Source organism: Rhodnius prolixus, unplaced genomic scaffold (assembly GCF_049639745.1).
Source record: "Rhodnius prolixus isolate KJV_2025 unplaced genomic scaffold, Rpr scaffold_9, whole genome shotgun sequence".
In the NCBI taxonomy this organism is placed as follows: domain Eukaryota; kingdom Metazoa; phylum Arthropoda; class Insecta; order Hemiptera; family Reduviidae; genus Rhodnius; species Rhodnius prolixus.
In genome coordinates this window covers 13,018,095-13,039,676 of record NW_027411604.1, presented here as the reverse complement: position 1 = coordinate 13,039,676, position 21,582 = coordinate 13,018,095, and the positions used below count along the sequence as shown (strand labels likewise).

The following is a 21,582-nucleotide window of genomic DNA, read 5'->3' as shown; positions in this document are numbered from 1 at the left end:
AAAACAAAACCAAAAACACCATAAATAAATAAAATAATACGGCCAACAATTAAATAACAATAAAATTTTAATTAAAGCGCATCATCTTTTAAACTCCTTAGTAGTCCGTAAGTAAACGTTAGCTTGAAAGTGCGAACTCAAATTGTAACTCCATTCTATGTTCAGTTGAGGTTCGAGATGAAGGCTCAACCGAGTCAGCTTCGACTCGAGCCTTCAAGCTTCCTCGAAGCTCGAGCCGTGAAGTTCAAGTTGGAGGCTCACAAAATGCAAGCCTTTTTACATTCTTAAGGAATGACGAGTAATCAAAAAATATCGAACATTTTAAAAATTATTGTATTCATTTATACAAAACAATGTTGAAAAATCCATTAGCTGCTATAACTTGATTTTATTTTAAGAAATGAATTTATTAATAGTACATTCAAATAAAATGCTTCACATAAAAAACTAAAAAAAAAATCTCGAGCCTTTTGAGCCGAGCCTTGGAGGCTCACCGAGCTCTCTGTGAGGCTTCAGCTCGAGCTCTGACTCTGAGCCACTCGCTGAGAGCTCGACCAGGGAGCCCGAAGGCTCGAACCTTATAGCCTTATAGCTCAGCTCTTGGAAAACGCTAATTCTAGATCATCACCACGAGGTACGATATGAAATTTGCAAGCAAAAATCATCACCTAATTGAAAATACAATTATTTTCTTAATTTTTACACTTCTAAAGCATAACTTAATTCCATATTCTAAGTTCAATAATTTACTTCAGCGGGTAGCCTTTAACTATATCCGAGTTCACCGTTATATCTTCTAAATTATTGTAACGATTGCTGAGAAATGTTTTTCATTTTTTTACAACTCTCTTGTCCAGTTGCTCCCTCGCTACGGTAGTTAAAAAAAAGTGTTTAATGAGTAAAAACTCAACTTTTCATTCTAGTACAAAAAATATTTTGTTTAAGACGTAGACTAATCTTTTTTTTACTCACCCTTGCTCTACATTGGTATTGGCAGCAAAACTAGACCGAAAAGCTTAGAATTCAAACTAAGCAAGGTTAGCAGGTAGTAATTAAGTTCAAGAGAAAAGGCAATGAATTCAAGCTCTTCACCCTGAAGAAAAGTCTAATTTTGTGTAACCAATATCTTAAATTTCCAAGTCCTAAATCCTTACTTTATGAACCTAAAATGCTCGTTGCACGCACGTAGAATTTAATTCTTTTATGTGGCGATTTTCTCAGTATATAAACCAGTGAAATAAGGGTTATTATTAAATATATTTTTCTTTTTTTTTCAAAAACCATCACACCATGACCAACAATATGGAAAAGAGAATTACACGAGATTTGTTAATTTTACTAAGTTCAAAGCAGGAGATACGCAATGCTGGAAATAATACGCATTATTGTTGAAAGTAAACGCTAGGTAAGGTAATATTGGCATATACGAGGTGTGTTCAAAAAGTAACGGGAATTTTTAAATTTCGCGGGTTTGGAGAGTCTGATTGTAAATTTTTTTTTTTTATTATGTTGGTACACATGCCCCTGAAGTACGATAAAATTTTCAGTAATATTCATTGTTTACTTCTTAAGTGGCAGCCGTTAAGGTTAGACGTGTTTTTCGAGCTTGGCGATTTTTGTTTGTTAAAAAAAATGGATCAAAGAATTTGTATTAAATTTTGCGTAAAAAATGAAATAAAGTGTGTGAAATGTTAATAAAGGCATATGGTGAGTCTGCTATGAGTAAAACAAGGATTTACGAGTGGTATAAGCGTTTCCAAGATGGCCGCGAAAACGTTGAAGATGACGAACGACCTGGACGTCCAAGCACATCAACAACCGATGAAAACGTGAAAAAAGTGAAAGAAATGGTTATGAACGATCGCCGAATCACAATCAGAGAAGTCGCTGATGATGTTGCCATATCAATTGGCTCATGCCATGAAATTTTTTCGGATGTTTTGGGTATGAAACGTGTGGCAGCAAAATTTGTTCCAAAATTGTTGAATTTCGAACAAAAACAGCGGAGAATGGAAGTTGCTCAAGAGTCACTCAATGAAGTCGACAACGATGCGAATCTACTGAAACGTGTTATAACAGGTGACGAAACATGGGTTTACGGATATGATGTCGAAACTAAGGCTCAATCGTCCCAGTGGAGGCATTCTGGATCGCCAAGACCGAAAAAGGCTCGACAAGTGCGGTCGAATGTGAAGGTTATGCTCACTGTGTTCTTCGATTTTAATGGCATAGTGCATCATGAATTCTTGCCACAAGGTCAAACAATCAATAAGGAGTACTACCTACAAGTTCAACGCCGTTTGCGTGAAGCAATCCGAAAAAAACGCCCGGATTTGTGGCAAAACAATTCATGGATTTTGCACCACGATAATGCACCTGCTCACACTTCATTGCTTGTTCGTGAATTTTTGTCCAAAAACAAAACTTTAACGATGCCCCAGCCTCCATATTCGCCAGACATGGCTCCATGTGACTTTTTTCTATTTCCAAACATAAAGAGAACATTAAAAGGCCGTCGTTTTACAAGCATAGATGGCATTAAAAGCGAATCGCTGAAAGAGCTGAAAGCTATCACAAAGATCGAGTTTCAGAAGTGTTTCGAGGATTGGAAAAAGCGCTGGCACAAGTGTATTGTATGCGAAGGGGACTACTTTGAAGGCGACAATATTAATGTAGATGAATAAATAAATATTTTTTCAAAAAACGAAAATTCCCGTTACTTTTTGAACACACCTCGTATATGTTATATACTAGATGGCAGTGGATGATAGTAATAACAAACTAAAAACAAACACAATGAACAAAGCGAGGTGAACTCACAAAGAGCCCTACAAGGACAGCTTTGTTCCTATTACTGGTAATAACTTATATACTAGGTTACCAAACCTAACCTATTAACTATATCATAGATATAACCCTTTCATCTTCTCTCCATATAATATATACACACATACAAATACACATCTGTAGGAATGGCGCACACACATATCTGCTACAAACTATATCAATTACATCCTAATGATAACATCAACACTGACAACCATTAATATTGACTGTGCTTCAACAATGGTGCACTCAAAGTCTGCTATTGAATCAAATTTATAACCAGCTTCTTCTTCTTTCAGCTACTGTTGATATTGTACCTTTCGATATTTCGATATTTTATTATCTGATATCATATCGAGGTCATATCAACCATGCTAAACTTCCTCTTTTATCTTTATTGATGCTATAATAATTCTTCCATTAATCACTAATAATCTACATGGCAGTGTGGTTTGAAATTATTAACAACTGTCCTTCAATAGTACTATCGACAACTGCCACAAGTTACTATTTTACCTGCATTTAACCAACTTTAAAAGGAGAAGATTTGCCGACATCCTAGAAAAACTGTCCATCTTGGTTTTTAGGAAAAGCTAGTAATATTATTTTTCTGGAAGTGGGCAGTCTTAGAGAAGTAATCAACGCGAAAATGGACGACTCTCACAAATGAGTTTAATGGAGAACTTTTGCCATTCAGTTCTTAATGAGGAATGGATTAGAATGAAAGAATTACGTCAAAGACTTAACTGCCCATACCAAAGGCTACCCTATGATACGACTTAAAAAGAATACTGGACACCAGTAGTGTCTAAAAAGAAATCCGTGAGTGAATGTCTTAATGCATTATTTTTATGTTTGCAGCTTTAGGCCATAACAATGTTGCACCAAAAGTGAGGGTGGGGTGCCTACGGGGATTATATTTAAGTCACCACTGTTTTGTAATCCAAGGCAGAAGATGTAACGCTTCTAGATCGTCGACAACATTTTAAAACCAAATTTGAAATTTCTGTTTGAACTTAATGCTTGGTGCCACCTTACTCGTCAATACTCGATTGCGTGTTGCCTAGAATTAAATGAATTGTATAAATGGATAAATAAACTTTATTACAATAATTACAAACATGTCGTGTCTATGTGTAATTACATTACAAACTTCATTACATAGTGCACAGGAAAGTTTAGGATGGGAAAGATAGAGAATGCAGGGGAAAAATGGATGGAAAAACCTGCAGCTTGTGGTGAAAGTTAGAGCAGGATATGTTTGATTCCTTTGTGTCTGTTGGGAATGGAAGGATGTGTAAGAGGCTAAGTCGCGGAAGAGTGGTTTAGGATTGCATTCTTGAGAGGAAAGGAGTTTCAGCAGAGCGAGTTTGGATTTTGGTACGGGAATAATGGATGCAGTCTCATGGAGTGAGTCCAATTTTAGTGCATCGAGAAGAGTCTGTCACGAGTCTTAGAAATTGGTTCTGTTTCGTCTGGAGTTTCATTGATTTTACTTCTATAGGATCAGGCTGCAGTCGGAGCGAGTGTAGAGTATCTTAGTCGGTCTGATAACCACTTTGTAGAGGAGGAGTTTGTTCTGCACATTCATCTTCGAGTCTGGTTAGAGTAAAGGGATAAATAGTCTTGCAGTCCACTTTACTGGAGTCCACTTTGTCCTGAACCGGGATATGAATTTCATGTTAAAGTATTTAAGTTGCAATTACGTGAGTAACTGAAAACAAAAACCGTGTTTCAAATCGAAGAGTGTTGTGAAATTAGTCGGCTCCAAACACAATACTTCCTCCTAGTGCAGGGGTCGGCAACCCGCGGCTCGCGAGCTGCATGCGGCTCTTTTATCCAAATTGTGTGGCTCTTCAGCTTGTCCAAAATAAATTGTATATTTCAATTTTATTGAAACAAATTTCATTTATTGAAGTAAAGATATTTTTTCAAAAAGAATTTTAAATGTGATAGGTTAGAAATTGAATAGAATTATATTAAAGTACAGTACGTAGGTAATATATACTCGTAGGACTGCCGCCATTTTCATTCAAACACAGGTTTAGTTATTATTTATGTGTTTATTTACTTTGCAATATATGAAAATAAATATACAAAACATTTAAATGTTATTGAATATCATAAAATAATAATTTGTGATTACAAATGATCTTCAGAGTTTTTTACACTACCATCCTTGCGGCTCTTGGTAAGATTTATTAAAATTATCTAAGGAGAAATGGCTCTCTACTTAAAATAGGTTGCCGACCCCTGTCCTAGTGAAAGTAAGAAATGCTTCAAGCCAACCAATAACTACCAAAAACCAAATTGATGACTGTGCATGGCGCCAAACAAAACTTGGCAACAACTTCAATCAAACTGCGATGTCAGCATAAAAAAACAAGTTTACCAACTCACATACTCTATATGTGAAAACATCTGCAAGACAAGATAACAGTGTAGCCAGTGAACACAATAATCTCTTTACAGTGCAATTGTCTCTTCCATTCCTCAACTCGCTAACAGAAGGATAACAAAGTTCTTCTATCTGTTCTAGAGTTTTTTCCCTTCTTCTTTTTGTTCTTCCTGGTTTATAGTTTCTACCCGCTATTCTCTTGTAGTTCTTCACATTCTGTCGCAATGGATCAAGTAATGTAGGCTGTTGTAACATGAGCGGATTCCATGTAGGCGATGAAACGCTTACTATGTTGTCATTGTCCAGAGAAATAGAGTTGGTTGGGATGCAGCCAACAACAAGAGATTAGATACTCTCTTCAACATACTTATTTGTCCCACAGCACACAGGTAGTATATATGCCGCAGTTAGGGCGATCAAGTCCCCAAACTACTTGCACAAACTGGGCCTTATGTCAGCACTTTCCCTCAATATTGATTAATTCTTTGGCATTATGCCATTCAAACAGCTTGTAAAGTCTATAACAGGCACACCTTTAGCTTGTCAATACCATATTAAGGGCAACTTTATACATTATAGCTTAAAACGGCGCCGGAAGAGGGAATCGATTGGAAAAGAGAATTTTCATGAAATTTATGTCTGAAAGAATCAGTTCAGAATACCTCGCAGGACTTTTGCTGTTAAATCTGACAACACGGACAGGGCGTAAAGATCAATAGAGGGAAGTTATTGCGCAGTAGGCAGAATTAATCCTACTGAACGAACATGTTAATACAGGACTAGTTTTGAATAGTAGAAATCCTAAATGTTGGATTGCCGAGCACTGAACACAGGACACTGCAATGGAAGAGAGGAAATTTTGGCATAATGGGTTGGCTATGATCGATAAATGGATTTCTCTCTGGCCAATGTAGACAATGTTTGTTAAATCTCATATCGCTAATTGTTATAACAATGTGTTCACTGCCATAGTTGTTTTCATTGGGAATGAGAGAAGCCATGTGTACCTCTGGATGATGTCATTTAATGCTGGAGATCTTCCGTGTCTTTCAGTCGGTCACAGTCCGTCTGTGTGTACTTCACAGAATATAATTGTGCAGTACAAATTGTCACTCGGTCCCTTCCATCGCGTAATGACAATGATTGTCACTGATGTAACAGTTGCCGCACGTCAAACACTATCATTGTGGTCAGACATCAAGCCAAATACTTAGCCACAGATTCCTGCTAGCAGCAACACAATCATTCCAAATAAAATCCATTGAAGGCATATCAAAAATACTGAATTATGAATTTATTGCATTATTATTTATAATTAAACCATTTACCAAATTAAGAAAGAAAATTTGGATGATAAAACAATGTTTTTCTTTTAAGTAAAGCAATTTAAGTAAATCTTCTTCATTTTATTTACAATTCGGTACAGAATTCAAACAATACAATACAAACAAAGATACTGAACAATACAAACAAAGATATAAAGGTTTGAAATTTGAACGTATTTAAAGACCACCAAAATATAACTTTCTATATCTCATAAACTTCAATCACTAAAACATTGCGATTTATACCAGTTATGCAGCTAACTTTCCTCTACAATTCAGTAAAAATTCATTGAAATGTTTACAATACGAAGAGAGATACAACGGTTTGAAATTTGAACGAAATTAAAGACCACCAAACTTTAACCTTCTATATCTCATAAGCTTTAATCACTAAAACATTGCGATTTATACCAGTTATACAACTATCATTTCTCTATAATTCCGTGAAGAATTCATTGAAATCAGAACAGTTTGTAAAGAGATACAAATGTTTGAAATTTGTAGGAATTCGAAATCTTTGATCGTATACATCCAATATTTAACCATCTATATCTCACTTATTATTATAATTAGAAAAATGCATATTATACCAGTTATATGGCTAACTTATCTCTACAATTTGGTAAAGAATTCGTTGATATTTGATAAATATTAAAAAAGGTACAATACAACGGTCCTATTGGGGGAGTATTAATTAAGAAAGTAACCATCTAACTAGCTCTAGCCTATAGAGAGTGGGAGCTATCAAAAAAAATAGTCAGCCCATAATAGAAAGTAAAACTTTACGAAGGTACAAATTAAATAATTAATAACAATAGTAGCCTGTATCTTTTTTGCCCCTGGTTACTTCAACAGCGGATGAAAAATTAATGTAAAGCTATAACTGGCTAAAACTAAGCGACCATAATCCTGAAAATGCAATAAATAACAGTTTAATGGTTTAAACGTTGTGACTAATTATCTCGTCACTTTAATGGCACAAATTCTCCAGATAATGACGGATATTTAAATTAATGATACTTTATAGCTTACAATCTATCACCTTGTGAAAAATAATTACAAGTAAAAAAAGAAAAGATTACTTTAACTTTATTTAGATAAAATAATGGAAATTTATTAACTTTGTACTTATTTATTTATTTTTGCTTTATTTATTTGTACTAAGTGTGGAAAATTAAAAATAAATAATGGAATTCCTTATTAATTTAATAAAAAAATTATTAATTTTAATAAATTAATTAAAAATGAGATAATTCACGACTTTCTTTAACTTCAATTCCAGAATTCTAACTTCAAATTGAATCCAGACATTAAAAACGGCGCATTTCAATGATGCACAACTTTTAACCTATCCTCCTCATCTCTCTTCAAAATGCTTCATAGACCCAAAATTTTATTTCTAGAAACAGATTTTTACAGAAAAGTTTCAGATTTGTGTATATGAGGTACGAGTCGTAATACTAAAAGGAAAGATAAAAAACTTCGTTCAGTATAGCGATCTTCTCGGCTGTGGGAATTTTCATGTTATATATACTTAATATTTTATTAACCTTCCTTTATAACAATACAAAACAGTACATTATCCTTAAATCGTCCTTTAGTGAAAAGCTTTTCCCTCCCCAGAAGTGCTTTCAATCGAATTTTCCAGGAATAATTTAATGGAGAATTTTTTTTTTTTTTTGGCGTTTATTTTTGCTACAATCAGCGCGTTGGCGCTATAAGTAACAGTGATAACAGAACTATGAATAACAGAAGAATACGAGTGGAGAAGTTACCCAGTGGTAACACTCCAAAATAGGCTATTAGTCGCTCTCTTCACTTGAGAGGAGATCACGAGGCCACTGTCTCTTAAGGCGTCTTGTCGGGTTGTCAGGAAGAGTTCTAGAAGAAAGATTTTGAGCTAGAGGATTTATATGAGATTGCAGGTTGTAGTGGAGTTTTCTGTATCTTGTTTTAGCAACTTGTGTGACAAAAGGAATGTTTAGGTCAGTGTGTATAGTCAGGTTGGAGACATAAAAAGGAGCGTTTACAATAGTTCGAAGAATTTTAGATTGTAGAGATTGAATCCTTTGAAGATTGGAGCGTTTGGTTGAACCCCACAGCTAATGGAGAAATAAAAACCATTTTCATGAAAATCACCAAACAAACAAAAAATGGAAAACCCATTTTGTTAATTGGAATTATCAGTTATGATTAATACGATGCAGTCAGATACCTCTGACAGGGTACAATCTAAGTATCAGGAGTCCTAGATCTCTAGTTCATACAGGGGAAACATCCACACAACCACGCTGACAAAGAAAACCACCTTCCCAGACTATGAAGGTGCAAACAGATGATTCAAGGGGAAAAATTGCAATTGGAAACTTGATGAACGCCCTGCTTTCCTAGTAAGAGAACCATCAAAATGCAGCAAAGCTCATACTGATGATTTTAGAAACGCCTCAGAATCTCCATTCTAATCACTTTAATCGAGTATAAATCAATGAATTATAAATTTGGTGGTCTCCACTCCATTAGGAGAAGCTGCTGTAAAGTTAAAGACGCTCTCTGAACTTCTTTTCTAAATATTCGAACTGAAATTGAACAATATGATTTTCAATTAGATTTTCTAGCCTCCGAAATAGGTTTAAGAAGTTTTATATTTTATAGTATGGTATGAGATAAGTGAATAGACACGGCGGCAGTCCAAAGATTGAAACTAATCATGTAACTGTAAAACTCCTGGGGAGGCTTTAATTAACAATGAGATTGGATGGACGAAATGAGAGTGGTTCGAACCACGAAGTTCTGACCACAGTCGTCGTTAAAACTGGCCGAATGGCAGCAAAAAAAGGTTCATTATCAACGTAGGCGTTTTAATAATTTTATTTCTCACAAGGAGAACTGCCTTACCGAAATGTTTAACTAGATTCAATGGGCATTATCTGATTATTTTTCATGAATATATAGTATTTTGTCAAGGAACAAGTTTAATTATAAGGAAATAAGTTACCTTCAAGATGTTCGATTGAAGAAGCGTCCTGCCAGGCCACACCTGAAAACAGCAAAAAATCATCACTTTGTATTAACGGACAATGAAATTTAGAAGCAACAAAAAACTTATGTAAATGGGGCATATATCGTGGAATGCATCTTCTTAAAAGAATATTTGTGATAACTTGTCGTTAATCACACCAAAAAGCTTGCTGCAAGATCATGAAGGTAAAGTAAAAAGTGGTACATAAGTGATGGGCTGCGAGAAAAACTGAAAAAAAAAAACTCAAGTACTGAACTGGAACGTGGAACTAAGTAAGAAAAAATCTCAGCTCCTTAACAGATTCGTCAAATAGATGCTACAAAACCTAATTTATTATTTCTATGAATTAGCTATTAACAAAAGGAATCAGAAGAGAATTTGAATATAATTAATGCCATAAAAAATTATTAATTAGCAATAATATTTTATGCTTTAATTTAAATTGGAAGATATTAGAAATTTAGAAATGGTTCTTGTGGTTACCAAAGGTAATAGTGAAATTACATTAAGAAAACAGACAAGTACCTGGTTCTGAAAATGACAAAGAAAATCTAATAACAAAACGTAGTTTTGTAATTAGATTATAAATGGTAAAACACAAAATTAGAATTAGGAAATGATTAACATTGGAAGGTAATAATGGTCATTATTCCATTTGTAAAATTACCTTTTATAAATAAACAAGTATTTTGTAATCGCATTATATAATTAAAACATTTTACACTTTTGTTTTCTTATTACCTAATTTTGTTTGATGAATTAAGTTTATTTTATTACCATTAATGAGTTTGAAAATACGGTTTTGGTTCCACAGTACAGATAATATCTCTGATTTTATCTGTCGAAGCCTCCTGAGATAAATAAATTTGAAGTAATAAGAAAAAAAGTAAAGTAATTGCCTATTTTTTCAGAGGAGCTTTTCTGCGTCCAACTACCGAATTAGGTGACGTGGAAGGAAGCGACTAGCAAGCATACTTTACTATTAAATACTCCATATTAAACATTAAATAAAATCCAAGGCCTAGATCAGGGGAATCGAACCTACTAAACTAACAATACATCTTAGCTTTGCGGGTCTAGCCTATAACCGCTCGGCTACCGTGGCGCCTGATAAATATTTTTTTTTTTTATCGTTTATTTAGTTATAATCAACGCGCATTTTATTGCGTTATAAGCAACAATAATGATAACAATAAACAACATAACATATACGTAACTCTCAGAGTGGAGAAGTTACCCAGCGGTAACACTTCAATAACATTTCAATTTCTACTGGACTCTTGTCTTCAGACATAAGATCGCCAGGCCACTGTCTTTTAAGACGTCTAGAAGTGTTGTCTGGAAATTTTCTGGAAGATAGATGTTGTACAAGTGGATTGTGATGTGTTTGAATGTTAAGATGGAATTTTCTGTATCGTTTTTCAGCCACTTGTGTGACGCAAAGAACTGTTTAAGTATGTGTGAATGGTTTGATTGGTGACGTAGGAAGGAGTAATTACTATAGGAGCGAAGAATTTTAGACTGCAAGCACTTGATTCTTTGGAGGTTTGAGCGTTTGGTTGATTTAATTTTAATTTTTTTTAAGTTTAAATTATAGAAATTAAAAAAATGGTTAAAACAAACACCCAGAAGACTTTTTCTCACTGAAACTTTCAATTGGTACCAAGACTTGCAATATTATACATTTTGATTTAATAGGTACAGTTTTCTAAAAATTAATGAATAAATCGCTAAAAATCTATTCTAATGGCAATTTCAGTAGGCTAATTTCGTCGAACCACTTAGGAGGGTCGTTTGAAAAGTCAGTGCAAAGTCAGAGAGATAGCACTACTGGCGCGTATCGAGGTTATGTTTAGTTAGTAGCATCTCTTGGAAGAACACACACCAAGTTTCAGCCAGATCGGTCTATTTCTTTGTGTTTGGCATTCGTTTGAATCGAGGAAGTCGAGTGATTTTCAAAAAATGGACGAAAAAGAATTTCGTGTGCTGATTAAACACTACTTTATGAAAGGTAAAACGCCTCAGGAGACTAAAGAGAAGCTTGATAAACATTATGGTGACTCTGCACCTTCGATTAGAACAGTTTATAAGTGGTTTCAAAATTTTCGGAGTGGCCATATGGGCACAAGTGACGCTGAACGTTCTGGACGCCCTGTTGAGGTTACTACTCCAGAAATCATTGATAAAATCCATGTTATGGTGATGGATGACAGAAGAGTGAAGGTGCGTGAGATTGCTAGTGCTGTGGGCATCTTGAATGAACGGGTACATAATATTTTGCATCAACATTTGGACATGACAAAGCTATCCGCAAGATGGGTGCCGCGATTGACCAAAAACGAAATCGTGTGAAGTGTTGCAAGGACGGTTTGCAGCTGTTCCAGAAGAATCCACAGGATTTTAAGCGTCGTTTCGTCACTGTGGATGAAACATGGATACATCACTACACTCCTGAGACCAAAGAACAATCTAAACAATGGGTTACCAAGGGGGAATCTGCGCCAAAAAAGGCGAAGACCGTTCCTTCGGCCGGAAAGATTATGGCGACTGTCTTTTGGGATTCGCAAGGAATAATCCTCATCGACTATCTGGAAAAGGGTAAAACTTTTACAGGTGCATATTATTCATCGTTATTGGACCGTTTGAAAACCGAGCTGCAAGAAAAACGCCCACGATTGGCCCACAAAAAAGTCCTTTTCCATCACGACAACGCACCAGCTCACACCTCAGCAGTTGTGGTCGCAAAATTAATGGAAATAGGGTTCCAACTCGTTTCACATCCCCCCCTATTCTCCAGACTTGGCTCCCTCGGACTACTATTTGTTCCCCAATATGAAGAAATGGCTAGCGGGAAGAAAAATTTTATTCAAACGAGGAGGTGATTGCAGAAACGAATGGCTATTTTTCAGACTTGGACAAATCCTATTATTCGGAAGGGATCAACAAACTAGAGCAGCGTTGGACGAAGTGTATAAGCCTAAAAGGAGACTATGTTGAAAAATACAAAAGGTTTACCCCAAAAAATTAAGTAGTTTTTATTTTTGCACGGACTTTTCAAACGACCCTCGTATTGTCGGGTCTAAATATGTCATCGAATCCAGCTAAAAAAAATTTAAATTGGTGTGATAGTAAGTTTTTATGCTAAAACATTTACTGATATAATTAAGTTGTAAAATTTAAATCCCATTCTTCACCAAAAATTAAATGAAAGTTTTTTAAAAAAAAACGGAAAATGCCTTGTTGTAAATAGAGCACGATGTAAGCAACTGCTACACTAGTTTAATTGTCTATTAACAACACATATAACAACAACGTGTTGTATCTGTTGTGATATAAACAGAAAATATTACTATTTTCAGCTGATCAGTTAATGTCTTGGCCATATGTGTTACCCGTTTCCCTTATCCATCATATGTGAGTAAGAACTTGCCACGTCATAAAAAAGAAATGAGGGTAATATAGTGGGGAATAATTGCATAACACGTAGCTGCACAAATCAAATAAATCTAATCTGTATTCTATTTTTTTACCAGCGTCCGTCTATAAAAACGTCAAAAAAATATTGATATAAATATGATTTACAGTGTAATATTATTTATTTTTCAGTCTTTATTACTATTTTATTTCTCATGCGTAAAATATTATTTCAATGGAGGTATTCAAGTCAACAGGGGGTAGCTCTTTCTTCTTATAAACTGTTCTAAAAGTTCTGGTATGAGCAAGATGTTTTCAGACTGTCCAGCCAGAAATCTGAAAGGTACCCTTGAAAGATGTAGCAACTTATAATCTATCAAAAACGAATTTTATGAGTACGAGGTGTGGCTATTAAATAACGAGATTGATGCTGCTACAGAAGAACTATGCATGCGCCAAATCCTAACGACCAACGTAAAGCCTTCTCTTTCGATTGCAGAGTCTCAGGTGTTTGTAGAGAAATCTGTCTGACCGCAAACGTCGTTTGTGTAAGAGGTGTTTTAGTTTCATTTTGCCGAAAACATGATACTGCAACATGTAGTAGAGCAACGAATTGTCGTGAAATTTCACATGAAACTTGGTAAAACCGCTACTGAAACTTAACTTTTATTAAAAAAAAGTTTATGGTGATGAATGTTAATCACGTGCGTAAGTTTTCGAGTGGCTCAAGCGTTTCCAAGATGGCCGAGAAGACGTCGGAGATGATGACCGCCCGGGTCGCCCTTCCACGTCCAAAACGGATGAAAATATCGATTATAATTAATCATTACTACCGTGAGGTGCTTGCTCAACTCCGTGAAAGAGTAAGGAAAAAAACGACCCGATTTGTGGAAGAACAAGTCACGGGGTTCTCCATCAAGACAAACGCGCCGGCTCACACTGTATTGTCTGCAAAGACGTTTCTAGCCAAGTACAACCTCCCAGTTTTAGGCCATCCGCCTTATTCGCCTGACCTGGCCCCATGTGACTTTTATCTGTTCCCCAATGTCAAATCTACAGTTAAAAGGAACACGATTTCAGTCCGTTGAAGCTGTGAAAGTGAAAGCGGCAAGCGTCATGCAGAAGCTCACAGAAAAAGACTTCCAGCACGGTTTCGAACAATGGTAAATTCGCTTGGAGCATTGTAGGGATAGGGGAGTGGTGTATATTGAAGGTGATAATAATTAAATATATATAAATTTAAAATAAAATGTTTTACAGCAATAGTCTCGTTAATTAATAGCCACTCCTCGTGGTCCCTCCTTTAACCAATTTCTCGGCAAAAATGCTTCAAATAACAGGTTTTTTTCTTACATAAAATCAAATAATATTCAAATATTAATGAATATCGTTAGATACATTTTCGAAGAATAAATAGAATAGAAAAACGATTGTCTACTTTTGGAGAAGGACGCTTCGAAGAGGGGAGTCTTTCATTTAGGTTTGATTAGGGTACACGGGTTTATCCCGCGTATGGATAGGGGAGGGGTGTATATTGAAGGTGATAATAACTAAATATGTATAAATTTAAAATAAAATGTTTTACAGCAATAGTCTCGTTATTTAATAGCCATACCTCGTATGTTAAGAATGAATGGTGCCGACATGTGCGTAAAATTTCTGGTGTATTCTTAATTTCAGATGTAAAAATGATAACAATATTTGTTCTTACTAGAAAAATGAATGGTCAAAGAAAATAATAATGTTTTTACAGCATCTCTTAATTGAAATCTAATTCACTATTTGTTTTTAACAAATTTGTGAGCCCGGAAATTGTAGCGCAGTGTTGCATGGTACGTACTTGTTTGTGGACCGCTCGTTATGCACACAGCTGGTTAAGATGAAAAAGTTGCACCATTTTAAATAACTGATAAAAACCTCGCCACCGATGGAATAAATAATTACTATAAAATGATTAATGTTCATTAAAATTGCATTAGCGGTCAGTGTAGAGGTGTGACCATATTTTACGACGACAAAATCGATATTGTTTTTTGATGATTAAATTATTCATTCGCACAAATCAAAACACATTACATTAACCACAATATCCATTGAGATCAGAACTTTTAGTTTTAACAAAATCCTCTTTTACTACCCCCAAATTGTCACATGGTAGTGCAAATTTAAAATTCAATCAATTTTAGAAAGCTGCGCGTATGTAACAAACACAATGCTCCTAACCACTTGCCATTATCATTGTTCGAATAAATGTTTAAGTAGGTAAATATTTCAACAGTGTGCCGGCTTTCACAATCAGTCAACGGCTGGTAATGGTGAACCTAAATAAATTTATAAACAGGCGATAACTGAGAGAATTCGTTTTAAAATCTGAACTTAGAATCTAAATAAACAGCGTAAATATATAGATCTAGTCTATCAGTTTGTTTGTCCGATTATTTGTACGCAAAACATAATTAGAAATGTACAATTCTAAATGAAAGATGATACTGATTCCGCATTTCAGGTTAATCTTACTAAAATACTTGTGTTATAAATAAGTATTAGAACAAAATCTCTTAAATTTAACTTTTTGGCTCAGCAAAGATTCATCTAAAATAAGGATCTTACTGGGGTTAAGGAGCTGTTTTGTAGAAAAAAGAAAGTACTTTTACACTTTTAATTTACGCAATAACAAAGTTCAAACTTAAAGCGAAACTTGGAGGAGAGTATGGACTTCCGCAGGACAGAGGACCTCCGATACCCAACAATAAACCGAATAAGTATTCTACCAATAATAGTAATACTGGTGATAATACTCGTATTAACAGTACAGCTACTGCCAACAATAGCGTGAATCCCACAGCAGACAAAACAAAGAAAAGATCGCTAGCTTGGGGAGCGGCTCCCCTAAATCTAATTCAGGCTCCAAATTGGGTCAAATTGACAAAAAACAGTGGTAATGTTACCATATAAACTTTACAACTACCGGCCGAAAATAAATTCAATTAATAGACTACGTATTACAATAGGGTCTATTTTTTACCAAAAATACCCATTTTAAATTCCCTGGGACTAAAAACAGTTGAAAAAGATTGATGAAATAAGGAGTACTACTAAGGAATGGTACACATAAAAGTAAAGTAAAGTAATCGCCTATTTTTTCAGGCGGGGCTTAACGTCCAACTACCAATTAGGTGTCGTGGACGGAGGCAACTAGGAAACATACTTTACTGTAAATTTCTTTTATTAACCATTAATTAAAATCCAAGGCCTAAGACCGGGGAATCGTACCCAGTACCACAACACATATTAGCTTCGCAGGTCTCGCCTCTAACCGCTCGGCTACCATGGCCACCTGGCGAGATGGTACACATATCCTGCTGAATTAGTTTGAAAGCCTCGCTCCTACAACTTAATTTCTTTCTTCAATTTTTTGAAGTTAATTGTTTGGGTTATTTGACTATTTCATTCCACTGCCAACATTATCACATTAAATCCTATTCTATCGTTGCAATAAGTTGAAAAAAAAATTATATAATACTACACTTCACTACAAACATTTCACTATGATTATACAAAACCTTTTAAACAATAATTTTCAAACTTTTCCTAATTAAACTTCTTGACTTTCACTTCAAGGCTTCCTATATCTCAAATTCAATCTCCCAACCTAATCCGACTATTATATCGTAGATCGACTCACATATTAATGAATGAGTAATCGATATCATTTTTGCAGTTCAACGTTTATTTACTTGTTTTTGAAGGCATTATATCCAAAGGACCAATAGCTTTCTATTTAAGAGATTCTCATTGAGAAAAATAAAAAGAAAAGCATGAAAATTATGGGTTCCCCTTCTTTTCCTCACCTTGGTACAGAACGTATCGTCAGTTTCCTTCCTACTACAATTTCCCTCTTTTCACTTTGTACCACCTTCAAAATTGGATTGTGAATGATACAAGAAATCCAATACTGAAGAATAAAGCGGATAAAATGCATATCTCTGTTCACACAATACGAGTATAGATCTCTACAGCCTGCATTCTATTCTTTCTCCATGAATGTGAATTTTTTGAATTTAATAAATGTTTGAATAAATAAACGCAAATATTACCAATATAATTTCTCTCTCGATTTAACTTGCTCTCACTGCAATAGAATAAAGTTATAGCAATCTTACAAAATTTTTGATTTCAAATCCCCACCAAAAAAATCTGTTCTGATTCACTCTGATTAGGAAAAAGTGATTTTTACTAATTTCCTCTCACCCCAAATTGCTCCCTCTCCACCCACTCTGTGTGAGTGTCCATCGCAACTCAAAAACGGGAAAACCACAGAACATTGAAATTTGATATTTCGTTTTAGGTGGGCAACTGAGCACGTTACGAGATGCTGATATTGGCTAAAATCGGTCTAAGTTTGGAAGTACCCCTTTACATAAATCAATCTTCAAAATTTGGTGAACTACTTGTAAATATCTAGAAATTTAGTTTGTCTTTCTCAGCTCCCCGAAAACTTACACATTCCATAGAACTTATTAAGTTTCATATTCCAGAAAAAATTGACTTTAATTTTTTGCACGGGAAGGGTAAGTTAGACTTATTCTTAATTGCAAGGATTAGGCTTATAGCGTGTTGTGATCTTCTCACTAAAATGTAGAATGAATGTTAGTAGGCTACGGAAACTACAGACAAGATCGGAACAGCCTATTCCTAATCCATAGAATTCATTAAAATCCACTTTAAATGGAAAATATTAGTGATAGACTGAAGGTACAGGAGGCTACTATGTTTTGGGGGGGAGAATTTGAGCTTACAGGAGTAAAAAACTTCCCTAAGAGTGGTTGCGCTGCAGACTTAAGTCTGATTAGACTGTAGTTTTCAAAGGAAGTGGCTATAAGAAACTAAATCCACTGCCACCTATTATTGTGACTTCCGAATGTAAGTCAGCGTTTCGAGGGTTAATGTATAAGTCTGTAAACTGATGAGCACGTGATTGCTAAACTCAAATAAGTTGTACACATTTTGAAAGTTGCATCTGTGCACTCTATATGCATTATGTGACTGTTGTAAGATTTCGGTAACCTCAAGAGACACCAGGTTCACTAAAGACCAGCAGTTCACTTCCGCCTTTCATCCATTTCAACAGAGAGCTGCTTTTAATGGTTCTTTAGAGCGATGAGGAATCTGAATTGAACAAATTAAAAAAGTTTTTGAATAACTCGTCAGTACGAATCAATTTAGTAAATTTCTTTACAAAATTGAGGTTCGCAGGGGGTCAAATCTCCTTTTTCGTTGGCTACGGCACCTTGAAGGCTTACTTCCCACCTTTACATTTAAATGTCCATTTACAAACCCTAAAAGGAAGTTTCAAATTTTTTTTGTCCTAAGTCAAAATGCTGTGAACAGAATTCTCGAAGTTCCGCCGAAAGTAATTATTATTAACATTTTGAAAAATATCAAGAATTTGTTTAATTATTATTATATTTAAACATCATTTATATTTGTTACATTTTTAAATTGAAATTAAAATTTAAGTGCTTTGCAAATTCTGGGATGTATAAGATATTGATTTACTGACAGACTAGATTTCAATCGTTTCCAACCTTTCTACGCCAGCCAAGCAACTACTTGTGACCTAGTTCAATTTATATTTAGACAAAGAGATTCAAACATGGCAATCAAGTTCACTTATTCTAATTATAATAGCTGCAGCAAGTGCTAGTAGTGTTGGATGCATTAAAATTTAAAATGAAAGTAGTCCTTTCATTAACACAAACTTAATTAATAATTAGAAAGTGATATAATTAATGGAGAAACATCTATACATCTTATTAAGGGAAAGATTTCCACTCAGATAGTCGCTCTTATCTTATCAAAATGTTTAAAGATGTAAACCTCGCCCACGTACAACTTCTAACCTATTATCTTATAGCGGAATAATTAAGACTTCATAATGGAACGAACATTACACCGTTGTTTATGTATATATAAGGTAAATATACATCTAGTACATTGTACAATATGTTTTCCGTGTAAATACATTTCCTTAGGGAATTTCATTACATAATAAGCTGTATTATAGCTTTTACAAGAGAAGGTTAAAGACAGGTTTACAACAGCCTTAACAAACTCATGTATTATGCAGTAACATCAAGTGTATGATGCATTGGTAATAAATATTTACATATCATTAATATGTCTATTAATTATTAAATTTAATATTGTGATAATAGTAACTAACATATGCCATATTGATTTGTAATCAAATAATTAATCACAAGTGTACATCGTGCAAGTTAAATATAACATCGAATTGGATAGGTCAAAGATAATAGAAAAGGTATAAAAAAGAGAAGTAAAAAAAATAAAAGACTTAAAAAACTCCAACTGCTATTGGGCGCAATTTTACGAGAATGCTGTCTAGACGAAGTCAATAAAAATTGGACATAAAGGAATGGAAAACGTAGTGTCTAGGCTTTATCGGGTGTCAATTTTGGAAATTCGACGAAGCCTCCCACTAAGGTTAACTCTCAATATCTCGCTTCACATTCATCACATCATCATGAAAACTTAACCAAATATATACTATACCTGTGCCTACAAACGGGTGTGTTTTGAACCCGAACGATGTTTTAGTTTAGGATAAAATTGAAGTTGAACTTTTTTTTAGTTTGAAATGAGACTTTTTAACTGTAAATATCTCGCTTCTCATTCACCATTTTAATATGAAAATTTACCAAAATGTAGACTATAGCAGTGCCTACAAACGGGTAAATTTCGAACCCAAAAGATGTATTAGTTTAGGAGAAAATTGAAGTTAAACTTTTAATTGAATGCTACGAGTATATAAAACATGAGGAAGGTTCAAATATTTATTAGAATATATATATTTGGTTAAACCCCCTCCATACAGTACTTGTAAATTCAAAATACAACATTAAAGCTTATGTATTCTATTCCACAATACATATTAAATAGAACAACGGATGGTTTTGTATCCTCGCAATACAAGATTAGAAATATAACAAAACTACAGCTGCCGTTGAATATAATTGTTATTACTATAGCACCAGTATTCACTCTGGACTCTGCCATTACATTAAATTAATTGGGACTTGTAACTGGGTGTTAATCTGCATACATTTTGCAAAATCATTTCCTAATTATTTGTTTTCACCAAATACAAAATTTTTGTATTTTTATTTAAAATTTATTTTCCCCTAAATAAACTTATTTATAATCAAAACGTTTGCGTATTTAAAACACTCTGCACATTTACTACAAATCAAAAATTTATCTTAATAAAATTTAAGTAGAAGTTGGTGAACTCTTTCGCACTAATAAATGTTTTTTTGGTATCCGAAAAATTTTGTGTTTTGGAACTTTGAAAATCTTGGTTTTGATCATAAAAAGTAATTTTTCCTATTATTATACTCAAGGTACGTTAACATATGAGCTTTTTTCAGTGCACTGCCGGCCTCCAAACAGTGTTCTCTTGCTACAGACAACACTGCCCATCACCAGAAAGTGAGCTGTAAGAAGCTCCTAGCAAGAGAAAATCTAAGGGCTAGCCGCTGGATTCGAACCCGTGATCTCCGCGTTGGAATCCAGTATCGCTATTTGTTTTCCTATAATAATATGTATTCAATTTGATAGTTTAAGTTAAAAATAAGTTAATAAAGAAATAGCATATAATGTAAACAAAAGTAAACTAATTGCCTATTGTTTCAAGTGAGCTTTAAGTCCAACTACCAAATTAGGTGACGTGGACAGAGGCAACTAGCAAACTTACTTTACTACAAAGTTCCTACATTAAACACTAAATACGAGGGTCGTTTGAAAAGTCCGTGCAAAGTCAGAGAAATAGCACCACTGGCGCGTATCGAGGTTATGTTTAGTTAGTAGCATCTCTTGGAAGAACACACACCAAGTTTCAGCCAGATCGGTCTATTTCTTTGTGTTTGGCATTCGTTTGAATCGAGGAAGTCGAGTGATTTTCAAAAAATGGACGAAAAAGAATTTTGTGTGTTGATTAAACACTACTTTATGAAAGGCAAAACGCCTGAAGAGACTAAAGAGAAGCTTGATAAACATTATGGTGACTCTGCACCTTCGATTAGAACAGTTTATAAGTGGTTTCAAAATTTTCGGAGTGGCCATATGGGCACAAGTGACGCTGAACGTTCTGGACGCCCTGTAGAGGTTACTACTCCAGAAATCTTGATAAAATCCATGATATGGTGATGGATGACAGAAGAGTGAAGGTGCGTGAGATTGCTAGTGCTGTGGGCATCTCGAATGAACGGGTACATAATATTTTGCATCAACATTTGGACATGACAAAGCTATCCGCAAGATGGGTGCCGCGATTGCTCACACTTGACCAAAAACGAAATCGTGTGAAGTGTTGCAAGGACGGTTTGCAGCTGTTCCAGAAGAATCCACAGGACTTTAAGCGTCGTTTCGTCACTGTGGATGAAACATGGATACATCACTACACTCCTGAGACCAAAGAACAATCTAAACAATGGGTTACCAAGGGGGAATCTGCGCCAAAAAAGGCGAAGACCGTTCCTTCGGCCGGAAAGATTATGGCGACTGTCTTTTGGGATTCG

General features: G+C 34.8%; 1 protein-coding gene across 3 annotated transcripts in view; it reads right to left on the bottom strand.

The window, feature by feature from the left end:
• LOC141453907 (uncharacterized) overlaps nucleotides 1-21,582 on the bottom strand; it is a 637,650-nt gene that overhangs the window by 227,435 nt on the left and 388,633 nt on the right. For all 3 annotated transcript variants that reach the window (XM_074127531.1, XM_074127530.1, XM_074127532.1), the window contains exon 3: nucleotides 9,545-9,586. In XM_074127531.1, the coding sequence (XP_073983632.1) occupies nucleotides 9,545-9,586 (42 nt within the window). The remainder of the gene's footprint in view (nucleotides 1-9,544; nucleotides 9,587-21,582) is intronic.